Genomic DNA, 20395 nt, shown 5'->3' with positions numbered 1-20395 from the left:
CTCCTAGACTGTCATTCAGATTAGATGGAGGCATCAAAACAGCCACAGTTGAAGGAATCAACTATCACCAAGCCTGTCCTGAAGAAGTTCTGAAAGGTCTCCTATAAACAATCAGACCACCATAAATAGGACATATATCAGAACACTCTAAAAATCTACAAGGATGACGTTAAAATATCTTCAATCTATGGTATCAATAAATGGTGGTGGCCTGAATTCACCTATTAAAAGGAACAGAGTAGGAAGATGGATCATAAAACACAACTCAACAACATGCTATCTACAGGAAACCCACCTAATTCAACAAGACAAACACAGACTTAAAGTGAAAGGATGGAAAACAATCATACAAGCCAATGGCCCACAAAAAGAGCAAGAACAGCTATTCTCATATCTGACATGATAGACTTTAACATAATAAAATTAAAAAAGATACGGATGGACACTACTTAATGCTCAGAGGATCAGTCAATCAAGAGGACTTAACAATTATTAACATCTATGTACCCAATGAGAAGCCATCTAAATACATCAAACATCTACTGAAAGAGCTACAGCAATATATTAACAGCAACACAGTAATAGTAGGGGAATTCAACACCCCACTCTCTCAACTTGACAGATCATCCAGGCAGAAAATCAAAATGAGGTACTAAATGAGGAGATAGATAAACAAGAATGACTGGACATTTTCAGAGTCATTCATCCCAAGAAACTGGAATACACATTTTACTCAAGTCCACATGGGTCATTCTCAAGGATAGACCATATGTTAGGCCACAAAGACAGCATCAGCCAATTCAAGAGCACTGAAATCATTCCAAGCATCTTCTCAGACCACACTGGAATTAAACTAACACTTAACAATCAACAAAAGATTAGTAATAGTCCCAAAATGTGGAAGCTCAACAGTACATTACTTAACAACTACTGAGTCAAAGAGGAAATAAAGGAAGAAATCAAAATGTTTTGAGACTTCAATGAAAACGAAGACACAAGCTATCAAAATATTTGGGACACAGCTAAGGCATTACTGAGAGAAAAGTCCATAGCAATACAAGCATACATTAGGAAACAAGAAAAAGCACAAATAAACAACCTGATTGCACATCTTAAAGACCTAGGAGAAGAAGAACAAAGGAACCCTAAAGCAACCAGAAGGACGGAAATCACTCAAGTTAGAGAAGAAATAAATACCACTGAAAATAAGAAAACCATAAAAAAGATGAACAAAAGAGTGAACAAAATCGACAAACCATTAGCCAGACTTACAAAACAAAAAAGGGAGAAGACCCAAATAAATCGGATCATAAATGAAAGAGGAGATATCACAATAGATACCCATAAATTCAGCATTTAATGCAAGACTTCTATATGCCACCAAGCTAGAGAACCTGGAAGAAATGGATGATTTCCTAGATACCTACGAACTTCCAAAATTAAATAAAAAGGAACTAGATAACATTAACAGGCCCATCACAGCTAATGAAATTGAAAGTTATCAAAAACCTTTCCAAAAATAAAAGTCCTGGACCAGATGGTTTTAAAAATGAATTCTACAAAATCTTCAAAGAAGAACTAATACCTCTACTTTTAAAAGTCTTCTAGAAGATTGAAGACACTGGAATACTCCCTTCTGGCTTCTATGAAGCCAACATCACTTTGATACCAAAAGCAGACAGGGACACAACCCCAAAAAGAAAACTACAGGGAGTCGGGCGGTGGCACAGTGGGTTAAGCGCAGGTGGCGCAAAGCACAAGGACCGGCATAAGGATCCCGGTTCGAGCCCCCGGCTCCCCACCTGCAGGGGAGTCGCTTTAAAGGCGGTGAAGCAGGTCTGTAGGTGTCTATCTTTCTCTCCCCCACTCTGTCTTCCCCTCCTCTCTCCATTTGTCTCTATCCTATCTAACAACGATGACATCAATAACTACAACAATGTTAAACAACAGGGGTGGAGCCAGGTGGTGGTGCACCTGGTTGAGCCAACATGTTACAACAAGGGCAACAAAAGGGAAAATAAATAAAAATTTAAAAAAAGGAAGAAAACTACAGACCAATATCTCTGATGGACATATGTTGGTCTGCTTCCAAATTCTGCTTCTAAGACCCCTTCTGTTTCATTGGTTTAATCCCCCCTGCTTAACACTGTATTCTATTTACATAACCACCGTTAACTAAGCACCACCCTACCTCCAGGGCATTGGTTTAATCCTCACTGTTTTGCACACATTTTCCTTTTCCCCACCCCCTATCCTACTTACATCCTCTTCGGACCCGACACTTCTGCCTCAGTATATATAAGGACAGGATTGGGATTAGAGATAGCTAAGATTGTACTGTGTTCCACATGAATAAAGACTGAACTGCGTACCACTCAGCCATGAGTCCCTGGTCGTCTCTCTCTCCCGCCCACGAAGCTAGCCCGGCAGACATAAATGCTAAAATATTGAACACAATTCTAGCCAACCGAATACAGCAGTATATTAAAAAGACTGTTCATCATGACCAAGTGGGGTTTATCCCAGGCATGCAAGGTTGGTTTAATATACATACATCAAACAATGTGATCCAACACATCAACAAAAGCAAGTCCCAAAACCACATGGTCATATCAATAGATGCAGAGAAAGCCTTTGACAAAATACAACATCCCTTTATGATCAAAACACTACAAAAAATGGGAATAGATGGAAAATTCCTGAAGATAGTGGAGTCTATATATAGCAAACCTACAGCCAACATCATACTCAATGGTGAAAAACTGGAAGCACTTCCCCTCAGATCAGGTACTAGACAGGGCTGCCCACTATCACCATTACTGTTCAACATAGTGTTGAAAGTTCTGGCCATAGCAATCAGGCAGGAGCAAGGAATTAAAGGGATACAGATTGGAAGAGAAGAAATCAAACTCTCCCTATTTGCAGATGACAAAATAGTATACATAGAAAAACTTAAGGAATCCTGCAAGAAGCTTTTGGAAATCATCAGGCAATACAGTATGGTGTCAGGCAACAAAATTAACATTCAAAAGTCAGTGGCATTCCTCTACGCAAACACTAAGTTAGAAGAAGTTGAAATCCAGAAATCAATTCCTTTTACTATAGCAACAAAAACAATAAAATATCTAGGAATAAACCTAACCAAAGAAGGGAAAGGCTTGCATACTGAAAATTATGAGTCACTACTCAAGGAAATTGAAAGAGACACAAAGAAGTGGAAAGATATTCCATGCTCATAGGCTGGAAGAATTAACATCATTAAAATGAATATACTACCCAAAGCCATATACAAATGTCATGCTATCCCCATCAAGATCCCAGCCACATTTTTGAGGAGAATAGAACAAATGCTACAAATGTTTATCTGGAACCAGAAAAGACCTAGAATTGCCAAAACAATCTTGAGAAGAAAGAACAGAACTGGAGACCTCACACTCCCAGATCTCAAATTGTATTATAGGACCATTGTAATAAAAACTGCTTGGTACTGGAACATGAATAGACACACTGACTAGTGGGACAGAACTGAGAGCCCAGAAGTAATCCCCCACACCTATGGACAACTAATATTTCACAAAGGTGCCCAGACTATTAAGTGGGGAAAGATGGGTCTCTTCAGCAAATGGTGTTGAAAAAAAGGGGTTGAAACATGCAGAAGAATGAAACTGAACCATTATATTTCACCAAATACAAAAGTAAATTCCAGGTGGATCAAGGACTTGGATGTTAGACCAAAAACTATGAGGTACTTAGAGGAAAATACTGCATTCTGGGCGGTGTGGTTTATTGTGTAGCTGCAAAGAGACCTTCACTCTCCCCATAAAACTATTGTACACAACATGAGATCGAATTGGACACCTGGAAAAAAATCCCCCAGCCTAAGGTAGGTGCTAGCGCATGTGGTTGGGGAAATAGGAGTAGGTTGAAAGACAAGGCTGGTGGAGAATGTGATCTCTGGGCAGACTGCACCAACCAGCGCCATCTTGGACAGTACGCAGTTATCAGACCTCCCAGAGGTAAAGAAATTGGAGCTTAAAAACTCTCAATCTTTGACTCAGACTTTTAATTTTTTACTATTTTTTTGTGAGTGTTCGCTTTTGTTTTTTCCCAGTCTGAGTTTAAGACAAAGACAAAACTCAGGCCACAGGATAGCCCAAAACACCCCTGCCTCCCCCACCACTGCAGATTCAAATAAGCGGAAAGCAAAGACCACAACAGCACCACCTGCTGGCTACCAATATCCAACACCATACATGCAAAAGCAAAGAGGTAGAAAGTTAAAACAATGTGGGAGTCGCCGCAGGTTAAGCGCATGTGACACGAAGTGCAAGGCCAACACAAGGATCCTGGTCTTGTTTTCGACGGGCTATGTTGTTTTCGCCGGGCTGGCTTCACGGTCGGGTAACAGACGACCGGGGACTCATGGTTGAGCTGTAGGCAGTATCTCTTTATTCATGCAGGACGCAGCACAATCTATACCAAGCTAAGATAAACTAAAGGTACTCTAAAACTCACAATGCTGTCTTTATATATACTTGCCAAGTAGGGTGGAAACAGGATGTGACATAGAGAGGGTGGAGAGAAAAGTGACTGGTGAAAATCAGAGTGTGACAAGGAGGGGGCAGAGCAGGCGAGAATCCTATTACTGAACCACCAATGCCCTGGAGTGCTTTACGTAAATGTAAAAGTGATTTATGTAAATAGACCAAAGCTTTGAATGGGATTAAATCTATCCCTATACAGGCATATGGTTAAGCAGAAGCCAGGGGGAGCTGGCATACTATCCAACATCCTGGTTCGAGCCCCCGGATGTAGGGGAGCCACTTCAGAGGCGGTGACACAGGTCTGCAAGTGTCTATCTTTCTTGCCCCCTCTCTGTCTTCCCCTCCTATCTCCATTTCTCTCTGTCCTATCCAACAATGACGACATCAAGAACAACAATAATAACTACAATAATAAAAAAGAAAGTTAAATAATATGACAGAGAGAAACAAATCAGACAAAATCCAAAAAATTCCAGATGCTATTAGTCTATCAGAGAAAGACTACAGAAATCTTATGAGAACGCTACAAGAATATAAGCAAGAGTTGAAAGAGCATTTTACTTTGGAATTTGATAAGAATCTACAAAGTGTGAAAGAAAACTAAAAGCAAGCAGTTAAGCAGCATGAAGGAAAGATTTAAAACAGAACTGCAAGGACTGAAAGACATCTTTAGTGCAGTTCAATCTCTGGTAGAAAGCTTAGGAAATAATCTCATACATACAGAAGAATTTCCAATCTAGAAGACACAGTGAGTCCACTCTTTCAATTCACAGATGAGGGAGAGGAAAAGTTTAGAAAGAATGAAGCTATTCTCTCTGAAATTGCAGACTCCATAAAAAGGTAGAAAATATGAGTAAGTCTACTGAGGAAGTAGACTGGGTCAAAGGTCCAGAGTTAATTTTCCACTTGACCAGTGCAGATGTAAACCTGAGTGCCTGAGTCCATCCTCCAGAATCCATCACCTCCCACACTCAACTATTGAGGGAGGGAGAGAAGGCACCACCCAGAAATGGGAGTGGTTGCAGGTGTTAAGTGGGACTTTTGGCTTTAAAGGTGTGGACCTTTGAGGCTCACTCTCTTTTGGGGACTACCATATGACCATCAAGCCTGTAAGTGAGTCTCAGTCTCTCTCTCTCTCATGCCCTAACATGTTTTGTTTTGTTTTTCTTTTTCTTTTTTAACTTATTTTTTTATTATTGTTGTGGTTTTATTTAGTTAGAGAAATTTTAGAGGAAAATTCCCTCACCAAGGCAATTCTCAGAACATATTTATTTTGGAGGCAGATCGATCACCCAGGTTCACAAATCCAAAACGACCAACACCAACGCACATTATTGTAAAATTATCAAAACTCAATGACAAGGAGAAAATTTTGCAGGCTGCTAGGGAAAGAAGTTACATATAAAGGGAGAAAGATCAGACTCTTATCAGATTTTTTTTTCACAAAACCTAGAGGCAAGGACAGAGTGGAATGACATATTCAAGGCACTAAAGGAGAGGGAATTTCAGCCACGAATTTTGTATACTGAAAAATTATCCTTCAAGTCTGAGGGAGTAATAAAAGTATTCCCAAATATTCAAAAACTAAAGGAATTTGCCACAATCAACCCCACCATACAAGAAATACTAAATGGAGTCTTACAGGAAAGGAGGAAGGAAAGGAACACATGTTCTCAGCAAGATGAACAGCAGTAGACTAGAAATAAAAACATAATAAAATAGGAAAGAAAAACAAGCAAATAGGGGAGGGTATTAAAAGATAAAGAAGCCCTATCAAATGTGTGTTAGTCAACATCAACTTAAAAAGACTTTTCTAGATACACAATGGTAGGTACTACACACATGGTAACCATAAAAAAAAAAAAACAGGGAACAGAAACTTACAGAAAAGACAAGAAAAATCAGTGAGGAATTCACTGTAGAAACTCATCCACATAATAGGTTAGACAGAAACAAATGGGCAGAAAGTCGGGTGGTACTTCAGTGGGTCAAGCACATGTGGCGGCAATGAGCAAGGACCTGCGTAAGGAATCCAGTTCAAGCCCCTGGCTTCCACCTGCAGGGGAATCGCTTCACAAGTGGTGAAGCAGGTCTGCAGGTGTCTATCTTTCTCTCCTCCTCTGTCTTCCCTATGTCTCTCCATTTCTCTCTGCCCTATTCAATAACAACGAATCAATAATAAAAATAACAATAAAACAACAAGGGCCATCAAAGGGAATAAATAAATAGTAAAAAAAAAAATGGGCAAAGACAATTTAAAATAAACTAAAAACAAAAATCAGAATGGACATAAAGTAAAACACATATATCAATAATCACCTTAAATGTGAATGGACTAAATTCACCTGTCAAAAGATTCAGAGTAGCTAAATGGATTAAAGAATAGGATCCATCCATTATATCTCTTAAGGAAACACACATGCAAAGAAAAGACAAACGGGAATTGAATATAAGAGGTTGGAGCAAGATGTTCCAAGCTAATAACTCACAAAAAAGAGCAAGGACAGCTATCTTATTCTCTGATATAATAGACTTTCAAGCAAAGAAAGTAATCAAAGATAGGGAGTCGGGCAGTAGTGCAGTGGGTTTAGCGCAGGAAGCGCAAAACGCGAGGACTGGAATAAGGATCCCGGTTCAAGCCCCCAGCTCCCCACCTACAGGGGGCTTGCTTCACAGGCGGTGAAGGAGGTCTGCAGGTGTCTGTCTTTCTCTTCCCCTCTGTCTTCCTCTCCTCTTTCCATTTCTTTCTGTTCTATCCAACAATGATGACATTAATAACAACAACAATAATAAAACAACAATGGCAACAAAAGGGAATAATTTTTTAAAATTTTTAAATATTTCTGTTCCCTTTTGTTGCCCTTTTTGTTGTTGTTGTTATTATTGTTACTGATGTTGTCATTGTTAGATAGGACAGAGAGAAATGGAAAGAGGAGGGGAAGACAGAGAGGAGGAGAGAAAGACACCTGCAGACCTGCTTCACTGCCTGTAAAGCGACTCCCCTGCAGGTGGGGAGCTGGGGGCTCAAACCAGGTTCATTATGCCCGTCCTTGCACTTCCCGCCACGTGCACTTAACCAGCTGCGTTACTGCCTGACTCCCTAAATATATATTTTTTAAAAAGGAAAGTAATCAAAGATAGAGAAGGTCATTAGATAATGGTGAAAGGATCAATCCAACAGGAAGATATAACCGTCATTAATATATATGCCCCCAACTTAGGAGCACCCAAATATATAAAACAAACACAGAATTCAAGGGAGACATTGATAGCAACACAATGATAGTAGTGGATTTCAACACACCACTCACAGAAAGAGACAGAACATCTGGACAAAAAGATCAATAGACAAATAGTGAACTTCAATGAAACAATGCAATGGACCTAGTAGATATATACAGAACTTTCCATCCAAAAAGTAATGGATACACATTCTTCTCAAGTATACATAGAACATTTACAAGGATTGACCATATATGCTAGGCCAAAAAACAGTATAAACAAATATGTAAATATTAAAATTATAAAATGCATTATCTTAGACCATGAAGGCATGAAACTAGAAATCAAGCAAAAAAGGAAAAGAAATTTCCCCAAAGCTTGGAGACTAAACAATATGCTGCTGAAAGATTAATGGGTCATTGAAGAGATCAAAAAAGAAATTAACAATTATCTCGACACCAATGTAAATAAAAAAACCAGTTACCAGACCCTATAGAATGCAGTAAAAGCAGTGCTGACAGGGAAGTTCATAGCAATACAGGCCCACATTAATCAACAGGAGAAATAACTAGTAAACCATTTAACAACGCACCTCAATCAACTAGAAGTGGAGCAACAAAAAGAACCAACAGTCAGAAGGAGACAGGAAATAGTTAAATCAGAGCAGAAATCAATGAAACAGAAAACAAGAAGACCATTAGGAAGATTAATGAAACCAAGAGCTGGTTCTTTGAAAGGATAAATAAAATATGTAAGTCACTAGCTACACTCACCAAGAGAAAAAGAAAGAATGCTATGGTAAAAATCACTAAAAAATGAAAGATGAGGGGCAGAGGGTAGATAGTCATGCAAAGAGACTCTCATGCCTGAGGGCCTAAAGTCCCAGGTTCAATCCCCTGCACCACCATAAACCAGAGCTGAATAGTGCTCTGGTAAAAAAAATTAAAAAAAGAAAGATGAGGTAGAAATTCAAAAGATTATATGCAAGAATATTATGGACACCTGTATGGAACCAAACTTGACAACTTAGAAGAAATGGACAGATTCTTTGAGAGTCATACCCACTACCAACCCTGACACACCAGAGGAAGTAGATAACTTAACAGGCCAGTCACTACTACAGAATTTGTAATGGAGTTGGGCGGTAGAGCAGTGGGTTAAGTGCACGTGGCGTAAAGCACAAGGACCAGCTTAAAGATCCTGGTACCAGCCCCCGGCTCCCTACCTGCAGGAGAGTTGTTTCACAAGTGGTGAAGCAGGTCTGCAGGTATCTATCTTTCTCTCCCCCTCTCTGTATTTCTCTTCCCCTTCTCTCTCCATTTCTCTGTCCTATACAACAATGACAACATCAATAACAACAACAACAATAACTACAACAGCAATAAAAATACAAGGGCAACAAAAGGGAAACTAAATAAATATAAAAAAAATTTACAAAAAAAATTGAAACAGTAATCAAAAGCCTATCCAAGAACAAAAGCCCAGATCCAGATGGGTATACTAATGAATTTTACAAAACATTTAAAGAACTAACACCCATCCTCCTAAAACTCTTCCAGAAAATATAAGAGGGAACACTCCCAAATACATTCTATGAGGCTAACATCACTCTGATCCCCAAAGCAGGAAAGGACCCCACCAAAAAATTAAACTATAGACCTATATCCCTGATAAATATTGATGCACAGATCCTCAACAAAATCTTAGATAGCTGAATACAACAGCATATCAAGAGAATAATCCACCAAGATCAAGTGGGATTCATCCCTAGGAAACAGGGATTGTTCAAAATCCGTAAGTCAATAAACGTAATCCACTATATCAGCAAAAGGAAAAATAAAAGTCACATGATTCTATCAATTGATGCAGAAAAAGCATTTGACAAGGTACAACACCCATTTATGATAAAGGTCCTCAAGAAACTGGGAGTGGAAGGGATATTCCTTAACATAAATAAAGGCTATATATGATAAAACTACAGCTAAATCATAGTAAATGGGGAAAAATTGAAAGCTTTTCTCCTAAAATCAGGAACTAGATAAGGGTGCCTACTCTCACCATTTTTATTCAACACAGTCCTAGAAGTCCTTGCCATAGCAATCAGACAAGAAAGAGATATCAAAGGAATCCAGATTGGAAAGGATAAAAGATAGGTCAGAACAAATGAAACTGAAAGAAGCAATACCATTTACAACTGAACCCTAAACGATCAAATATCTAGGAATAAATATAACAAAGCATGTAAAGGACCTTTTCAAGGAAAACTATAAGACACTGTTAAAAGAAATAGAGGATAACACAAAGAAATGGAAGGACATCCCCTGTTCATGGATTGGGAAAATAAATATCATTAAAATGGCAATTTTGCCAAAAGCAATCTATAGATTCAGTGCAATCCCTATTAAAATCCCAAAGATGTATTTCAAGGAAACTGAACAGATTATTCAAAAATTTGTGTGGAACTTTAAAAAACCACCAATAGCAAAAACACTTCTAAGGAAAAAGAAGAAAAATGGAGGCATCACAATACCCAACTTCAGGTTATATTACAAAGCAGTAGTAATTAAAACAGTGTGGTACTGGAACAAAAATAGTCATATGGACCAATTGAAAAGGATAGAGAGTCCAGAACTCAATCCATACATGTAGAGATACTCACATATGACAAAGGGGCCAAATATGCCCATTGGGGAAAAAGAAAGTATCTTTAACAAATGGTGTTGGCAGAATTGGACAGAAACATGTAGAAAAATGAAACTAGACCACCAATTAACACCATACACCAAAATTAAGTCAAAATGGATCAAAGTTCTGGATATCAGACCTGAAGTATAAAATACATAGAAGAACATATTGGTGAAACATTTCATGACATTAACATTAAAGACATATTTGGAGACTTCACCCCATGGGCAAGGGAATCAAGCAAGATTGAACAAGTGGGACTATCTCATTATAAAGCTTCCATACATCAAAGGAAAACTCCATAAAGATAAACAGGAAACCCAGCAAATGGGAGAACATATTCTTACATCATACTTCAGACAAGCACTTGATATAAAACATCTATAGAGAACTCAATCAGCTCAATGAGAAGAAAAAGAACAACCCAATAAAAAGGTGGGCAGAGGACATGCATAGACAGTTCTCCAAAGAAGAGATACACATGGTCCACAGACATATGCAGAAATGCTCTAATTCACTCATCACTCGAGAAATGCAAATTAAAACCACATTGAGATACCACCACTAACCTGTAAGAATGGCATTCATCAACAAAACAGGAGAAGATGGGAGTCTGGTGGTAGCATAGCGGGTTAAGTGCAAGTGGTACACACCCATGCATGACCTTGAAACTATAACCCTGAAGTCTTATGATTTTGTACACCACTGTTAAATCACTAATAAAAAAAATATGTGGGTCCTACATTAAAACCTGGTCATTGGGGGTTGGGAGGTAGCAAGTGGTGAAGCAGGTCTGCAGGTGTCTATCTTTCTTCACCCCTCTCTGTCTTCCTCTCCTATCTCCATTTCTATCTGTCCTATCCAACAATGACGACATCAATAACAACAATAACTACAACAATAAAACAACAAGGGCAACAAAGGGAATAAATAAATATTTTTTAAAAACTTTAAAAAAACAGGAGAAGGTAAATGTTGGAAAGGATGTGGAGAGAAAGGAACACTAATACACTGCTGGTGGGAATGCAAAATGGTACAACCATTATGGAGAATAGTATGGAGAATCCTTAAGCAAATAGAGATGGAAATACTTCACGACCCAGTAATCCCATTCCTAGGCATTTACCCAAAAGAGACAGCATCACTAATTTGAAGAGATAAATGCATCCCCATGTTCATAGCTGCATTATCTACAATACCAAAAATTTGGAAGCAACTAAAATGTCCCTCCACAGATGACTGGTTAAAAAAAGATACGGGACATATACTCAATGGAATATTACTCAGCAATAAAAATTATTTTACATCCTTTGGAATAAAATGAATTAAACTTGAGAACATTATGCTTAGTGAAATAAGCAAGGAGGTAAAGGAATACTAAAGGATGGTCTCACTCATATGTAGAATTTAGAAAACTGAACACACATACATAAAATAAACACCAGACACAACATAACCAGTATTTAAATTGGGAAAAGTATAGTGGTTACCTAGGGGGGGAAGGGGAGGGCAGAGACTTTCAGTGATGGGTAAGATGCGAAGCTCTAGTCCTATCACTATTTAGTCCTATCAATAGTAATATGACATGGGAGGGTGGATAGATTTAATATCTCAAGTTTCCTAACTGCCTAGACCATAGCCCTAAGCACAAATACTAGTTTTTGCTAATATTTATCTTAGATTTGCAAAATGATCAATCTCTGATAAGGGGATTAATTGTTTATGGATCTCTAAAAATATAGCTTTGCAAACAGCTAAATCAACTATAACTTTAGCCCAGACTATAACTTTTGACCTTGTAAGTATTTAAAACACAGAGGTTCAGATACCACTAAAAGTGTTCAAATCGTAGTGAAATCAAGTATACTAATATAGACACTAAACTTCCCAAGTAACCTGGCTATAATAACTAATTATTGATATTTTAACTCTCTCTAAGACTATAAGAAACCCTTCCCATCCTCTTTAAGACTCACATTTCTCCTAGTCCTGGTACTGCTAGGATATGCCCATCCTTCCAGAAATTCCTTCTCTATGATTCCTTATTGTCATTCCAACTTTGTCAACTTCAACCAAACCGCTAATTGGTGGTGCCACCTCACATAATGCTGCTACTGAAATCCTACTGTGGACTACAACCAGAGATACCAGCTTGAGAAGTCAACTTCACAACTCTTCAAATATGGTGAGACCTTTCCTAACACATGGGACTACCTACATCCAAGTTAGATGGCATATCATTTAACTAAGTAACAGATAACAGATTAGGCTAGGGTTTAGGGTACTGGATACAGGTGTACACGTATCCATAAACAAGGGACAATCATATAGCTCAAAGTCAAAGTGCTTAATAATGGTTGAAGTGCCTAAAGAAGGCATCATAAATTCTGTGATTTATTTTATTTAGACCAAATTAGCAGGACAGCCTAGCAGAATGGCCCAAAGAAAACAGATCCCCAAAACCTAACTCTGGTTGTGCTCAACAAATGATACTCAACGCCTAAACAACTGAGAGAAAATTTAAGATAATCAGATAAAGAAAGGATAACAAAAGTTGGATAAGGGCAAGAGACTGGCCCACTTAATAATGGCCCGTTTGATCAATATCACACCATCTGATCATCTGGGGTCCTAGTTAGGTAATCCTTGGATTCCCATACACATGTGATAGACCTTGACCTCTAAAGGGTCCCTCTCTCCACTACCACTGGTCGCTTCCATAAGGAACAGCATCTTGTGGGCCCTCTCAGGACCTTGGCTCTACCATAAAGCAATTGACAGTAGGGATAACCCCAGTCTCTGAAGGGAGGCTGGGGATAGCCTACCCTGCCACTTGAAAAAAACTGGTCCTAAAATAAGTACAGCCTACAATGTTCCTTAGATGTGACCATGAGCTATAAGCTCAGACTAAATAGGGACTTAGAGGATACACAGGCTCTGGCGCTAAATATAAATATACATTTACATATGGGCCCTGGAGCAGGTGGATGAAGGTAAACAGTTAATGTTCGCCACAAAATTATTTTTTTAAGAATGGGAGCTACTCCCTTCCCTAATCCAAATTTCTAGCCCTTTTCTTCACTCTGACACCATTCTCTCAGACAATATTCTCATCTAACCGCAGGCTAGCTACCAAATTCAAGCAAAACTATAGTTATATGCTCCTAGGAACATGCTTAAAATGGTTCTTGTAGCTTTTTTCTACCCTAAAATCCTTAATATCATCTGCTCTGATCCTACTTTCTGCTTCCTGTTTATTAAACATCTTGTCTCAAGTTAGGTCATGCCACCTTCCAGACACCAGGCTGCAGATGCTACCATGACTCTACCCCAACTTCTTTGGGCAGATGACCCCATCAATGTAGCCTGCACACTGACATCTCCAGAGCTCTGATCCACTAGGGAGAGAAACAGGCTGGGGGTATGGATTGACCTGTCAGTGTCCATGCTCAGCGGAGAAGTAACTACAGAAGCCAGAACTCCTACCTTCCCCATAAACAACCTTGATCCACACTCCCAGTGAGGGAGAAGTGATAGGACTCTGCACTCCAGCTCCATCAGCACCCAGAGAGAGAGAGAGAAGGAAAAGGAGAGGGACATATGGAGGTAGTTATAATGTCATGAGTGGCTTAGAGAGAAAGAGGAGTGAATCAGAAAAAGAAGGGGCAACTATGTGTAAATGTGGACATATAGTTGTAGAAAAGATGGTTGGTCCATGTCTAAAACTTTAGGGGAACAGAGTGGATTGCATTGAGGAGAGTGAAGATTCAGAACTCTGGTGGTGGGAATGGTGTGGATTCAAACCCCCATCGACATGTAATTCTATAATATAAAAATATTAAAAATAAAGAAAATTAAAAAATATATTGGCAGAATTCTTTTCCACATAAATTTTAAAGACATCTTCTATGAAACAAATCCAATTACAAAGAAGACTAAGGCAAGTATAAACCTATGGGACTACATCAAATTAAAAAGCTTCTGCACAGCAAAAGAAACCACTACCCAAACCAAGAGATCCCTCACAGAATGGGAGATCTTTACATGCCATACATCAGGCAAGAGTTTAATAACCAAAATATATAAAGAGCTTACCAAACTCAACAACAAGAAAACAAATGACCCCATCCAAAAGTGGGGAGAGAACATAGACAGAATATTCACCACAGAAGAGATCCAAAAGGCCGAGAAACACATGAAAAAATGCTCCAAGTCTTTGATTGTCAGAGAAATGCAAATAAAGACAACAATGAGATACCACTTTACTCCTGTGAGAACGTCATACATCAGAAAAGGTAGCAGCAACAAATTCTGGAGAGGTTGTGGGGACAAAGGAACCCTCCTACACTGCTAGTGGGAATGTAAATTGGTCCAACCCCAGTGGAGAGCAGTCTGGAGAACTCTCAGAAGGCTAGAAATGGACCTACCATATGATCCTGCAATTCCTCTCTTGGGGATATATCCTAAAGAACCCAACACACCCATCCATAAAGATTCGTGTATACCTATATTCTTAGCACAATTTGTAATAGACAAAACCTTGAAACAACCCAGGTGTCCAACAACAGATGAGTGGTTGAGCAAGTTGTGGTATGTATACACAATGGAATATTACTCAGCTATTAAAAACAGTGACTTCACCATTTTCAGCCGATCTTGGATGGAGCTTGAAAATTTCATGTTAAGTGAAAGAAGTCAGAAACAGAAGGATGAATATGGGGTGATCTCATACAGTCTTTTATCTTTCCATGTTTGCACACCATCCCAATACCAGCTTAGTTCCTCCTCTACCACTATGCCTTAAGTAAAAAAAGCCCTCTCAGCCCCACTATCCCCAATCCTTGCCTTGCTGCAACAGGTTACATCTAGTCCAAGTTTCACCCATGTTTTGACTTTCTCTCCTTGTTTCTTAAATTCTACTTATAAGTGAGATAACATGGCATTCATACTTTTCTTTCTGATTGAGTTCACTTAACAGGATTCCTTCACGTTCCATTCACGATGAGGCAAAGGAGATGATTTCTTCATTTTAATAGTTGAATAGTATTCTGTTGTGTATACATGCCACAACTTTCTGAAATATTCATCTGTCACTGGGTACCTGGATTGCTTCAATGTCTGGCCTACTACAGATAGCGCTATCATGAACATAGGTGTATATATATATTTGCTTCCAGGGTTATTGCTGGGGCTCGGTGCCTGCACTACAAATCCACTGCTCCTGGAGGCCATTGTTCCCATTTTGTTGTCCTTGTTGTTGCCATTGCATAGGACAGAAGGAAATTGAGAGAGGAGGGGAAGACAGAGGGGGAAAGAAAGATAAGATACCTGCAGACCTGCCTCACCACTTGCGAAGCGACCCCCCTGCGGGAGGGGAGCCAGAGGCTCGAACCCAGATCCTTATGCCAGTAAGGGTTAGTAAGGCTTTGTGCCATGTGTACTTAACCCACTGCACTACTGCCTTGTCCCACATGATCATTTTTCTAGTCTACATTTTTGTGAACTTTTTCAGATTGGGTAATTTCTACTTATATTACTATCTGCAAGTTCACTGAGTACTGTTGTCTCCAATCTGCTGTTTAACCTATGCATTGAGTACTTCATTTTATTATTCTATTTTTTAGATAGCAGTTTCCATTTCTCCTCCTTTTATGTAACTAAAGCCTAACACATTTTTACTACTCTGGGTCATCACAGTACAGAAGCTTTCTCCATTACCACAGCATATCCCATGTGGTATCAGGGCTCAAACTTGTTCATACACATAGCAATGTAGGCACACTATCCAGTGACCTTTCTCTCCTGTCCTCTTTGTTCTCTCCTGTCCTCTCTGTCCAGGGGCTCAAACCAGGATCCTTACGCCAGTAAGGGTTAGTAAGGCTTTGTGCTATATCTATTCCTTCATTTCTTTCTTTTTTTTAAAAAAAGAAAAAAGCTCTTCCTTCATTTCTTTTCTTTTTTAAAAATTTTATTTATTTTTTTGTCTTTTGTTGCCCTTGTTGTCTTTTTATTGTTGTTGTAGTTAATGTTGTTGTTATTGATGTCATCATTGTTACATAGGACAGAGAGAAATGGAGAGAGGAGGGGAAGACAGAGAAGGTGAGAGAAAGATAGACACCTGCAGACCTGCTTCACCGCCTGGGGAGTGACTCTCCTACAGGTGGGCAGCCAGGGCTCGAACTGGGATCCTTCTGCCTGTCCTTGTGCTTTGCGTCACGTGCACTTAACCTGCTGTGCTATCGCCCAACTCCCCCTTCATTTCTTTTCTTTTCCTTCCTTCCTTTTGGTAATCAATGGGGCTTCACTGCTACAGGTCAACTTTTTCAGATAGGAAGTGGGGGTAAAGACAGAAACAGAGACTGATCACACCAGTGTTTCCTCTAAGGCAGGGAGTGGGGGGGGGTCAGCAGGATATCACCTGGATCACATGTACAGCAAAACTAGCATACTACCCAACAGAGCTGCTTAGCTGATCCTGCTAAAACATTTTATTTTCATTTATGTTTTTAATTAAATACCACTGAGGAGAAGAACATCAAATCCCCAAGTTCAGTGTTGTCCTTATGAGTGGCAATCACTCTGAATTATTAAAGAAATGGAGCTTAGATTTCATATCCATATAGATTCTGGTGAAGAATGTGTTTTTCTCTTAGTCAGTTCCATAGCAAAATATATAATGGGGTGACGAAAGTATTTTTGTTCTGTGTCAAGTTTTGAGAAAATTGCCAAAACTCCAATTATACTTACCTTCCACAGGTAGCCGCCGCCGTATGGCCAAGCGTTCCACTTTTCGTTGTGTCTCTGCCAGACTGAAAAGCACCCCATACACATACTGACGAGCTGATCGAAACAGGAGAGCAGCTGGAGGTAGCTCCATGTTACACTCATCCTCAATACATACAGGGATCTTAATTTCACCCTAACAAGAAATTGGTGCAGAAGAAAGGAGAAATTAATTGCCTTACAAACTAAAAATGAGCTGAAAAGAATTAGTAATGGACTGTAACCTAAGTGTTAAAATTTCTACTTATATTAAGACAGTTTTTCAGATTTAAAAATGAAGTTCTAATAAACCTAGCTAACCATAGCCAGTTTTAAAGCTATATTCCATTCAAGCCCTAGGTCTCCACCTGCAGGGGGGAAAGCTTCACGAGCAGTGGAGCAGGACTGCAGGTGTCTCTGTCTCTCTCCCTCTCTCTCTCCCCACCCCCTCTCAATTCCACTTTGTCTCTATCCAATAATAAATAAATTAAAACATTAGAAAAGCTTTCACCTTCCAGGTGGGGACAGGGGCACAAAATCTGGTCCTGCACATTGTAACATGTGCACTCAACCAGGTGTGCCACCACTCAAGCTATATTCCACTAAAAAATATCTATTTTGTGAGAAAGGGAATACAGAGATCTACTTTTTAGATCTAATTAATTTTAAAGATTTGTTTATCTACATAGAGATAGATGGGGGGGAGTAAGAGCATTGTTCTAGCACATGCAGTGCCAGGGACCAAATCTGGGACCTTGGGTATACAAGTCTTGCATTCTACACATCTAGTTATTTCATTGGTCACATATACACTGTTTTTTAAAGATAGTTTAAAGACAGACATAGGGATAGAGACATAGGGGGAGAGAGAGAACATAGCACCAAAGCTTCCTAAAATGTAGTAGGGGCTGGACTCAATATATTTCATTGTTTAAGCTTTCTGCTATTACTGACAATAGCTTATTAAACAGGAAAGTCCATTTTAGACACTGTTGGGTGATAGATTGGTATGGTAAGACTAGAAGAGAGAAAGAGTTCTAGAGAAGGATAGTAAACAACTGCAAAAAGTCTCTTCTTAAATTGTGTCCATTCCTGGACCAGAGTTCATCACCTTGGTGCATTATCATTTTCAAAATAATCATAATTATATTTCTTTTCTAGGGTCATCATTTACTACACAGCCCTGTGTCGTTTTCGATGGGTTAGGTTGTTTTCACCGGGATAGCTTCACGGGCAGGTAACAGACGACCAGGGACTCATAGTTGAGCTGTAGGCAGTATCTCTTTATTCATGCAGGACGCAGCACAATCTAAGACGAGCTAAGCTAAACTCAAGGTAAAGTACTCTAAAACTCACAATGCTGTCTTTATATATACTTGTCAAGTAGGGTGGAAACAGGATGTGACATAGAGAGGGTGGAGAGAAAAGTGACTGGTGAAAATCAGAGTGTGACAAAGAAGGGGCAGAGCAGGCGAGAATCCTATCACTGAACCACAGTGCCCTGGAGGGAGGGTGGAACTTGTTAACAGTGGTTATGTAAATAGAATAGTGTTAAGCAGGGGGGATTTAAACCAAATGAAACAGAAGGGGTCTCATGCATACCAACAATTCCCCCTTTCTTTTTAACTAATGGCCATTGTGGGGTGAACAGAAACGTATATCGTACAGGCATTTTCAAAAGAACTGGCATAAGACATGGAAAACAAAATAGGCGAACAGCAATAACCAGTGTGATGCCAAGGGGAGCTTTTCTTGCCTCAAAGGGCAAGGCCTAGCAGGCGAAAGGGCATTTCTTGCCTCTGGGAACGCTTCATGCCTCTGGGGGGCATCTCTTGCCTCAAAGGGCGTTTCCTGCCTCTGTGGGCATCTCTTGCCTCTTGGGGCGCTTCATGCCTCTGTGGGCATAACCTAATAAGGAGGGGGAGTTTTCTGCCTCTGGGACAGAGCCTGCAGGCGAGGGAACATGGTCTATAAAGTCTCAAGGCAATAGGCTGAAGTTAGTCTTTGAGAAACACAGCAGCGTGTACCAGTAAGTCCGATGGAGGTGTCAGTCCAAAGTAGCTGACCACAGAAGAAAATGTCAGAGGATGAAATGCTGTACGTCTGTCTCGATGGGGAATGTCGGCCACCTGAATTCTGCTTTTCTGTAGAGAGTGATCTTTGGAGTCTGTGAATCTGTTTCTTCAGGTCGTGCCAGGTCTCATCATTGGTTTCCGGGGGTGATGTCAGAGAACAGGATCCAAATGGATTTCCAGGAATTCTATTTGAGTAGATGCTTTTTCATGTGAAGACTTTGACAGGTGAAATTCACTTACTTGTCAAACAAAACTTGTAGCAGATTAGAAGTTTACTACAATTGATAACTCCATTATAATTGGAAGTCTTTTCTAGTATGATTTTAAGGTTGTTTAAACAGTTTAAACTCAATAAAATGTGGAAAGGTAAACAGAAGAACCACGGTTAAAAGCCTCAGGCATGAGAATAATTAACATAATCATTGCACTATCTGCCCCACCCATAACTCATACAGTTTTCAGGATTAAACGTTTCAGATTCATGTCAAGACGTAAAAGAGAAATCAAAGGAGGGAAAAAACAACTTTTTGCATTGTTTCTGGATGTCTCTAGAAATCATGGCTGCGTCCAGCATTTTTTTTTTTAAGTCAATGTCAAACAAAAATTCAGTCATTCAAATCATTCTCTTATGAAACGCAACTTGAACCAGATTATCAAGATCTCACCATGTAGGATTAAGAATCCCTGGAGGGCGACCTAGTTCAAAAAGCTCCTCGAAATTCCATTTAGGGTGCTTCGGACTGTTCCTGCTGGATTGCTTCAGGCACCCATTTTTAAAAGTGTCTTCCCATCGAAGAAAGAATCCAATCAGGAGAGTAGAACTAACCACGTGTCTCCATACTTGGGAACTGCCAGGGTACTGGAGAATGCTCTTCAAATTAGAGTAGTCCTTCTCCATGGGGAACATTCGAGAAGAAGTCCAGAAAGTCCCAGTGGAAATCCCCATGCATATCCCAAGGTCTATGATTACGGTCATAAAGAACCAAATTGTGGCCCGGAGCAAAATGTAGTCCTTTTCCTCAGAAAACATGGGAGAGGGAATCCAGAAAGTCCAAGGAGAAATCTCCGTGCATCTCCCAAGCTCTATGATCCTGGTCATAAGAAACC

At 39.6% G+C, this 20395-nt stretch overlaps 1 protein-coding gene across 3 annotated transcripts in view; it reads right to left on the bottom strand.

The window, feature by feature from the left end:
- FAM120C (family with sequence similarity 120 member C) overlaps positions 1–20395 on the bottom strand; it is a 423297-nt gene that overhangs the window by 353454 nt on the left and 49448 nt on the right. For all 3 annotated transcript variants that reach the window (XM_060183515.1, XM_060183514.1, XM_060183516.1), the window contains exon 9: positions 17199–17370. In XM_060183515.1, the coding sequence (XP_060039498.1) occupies positions 17199–17370 (172 nt within the window). The remainder of the gene's footprint in view (positions 1–17198; positions 17371–20395) is intronic.

This window comes from Erinaceus europaeus, chromosome X (genome assembly GCF_950295315.1).
Source record: "Erinaceus europaeus chromosome X, mEriEur2.1, whole genome shotgun sequence".
NCBI classification, from domain to species: domain Eukaryota; kingdom Metazoa; phylum Chordata; class Mammalia; order Eulipotyphla; family Erinaceidae; genus Erinaceus; species Erinaceus europaeus.
This window is presented reverse-complemented; position numbering and strand designations above follow the sequence as displayed.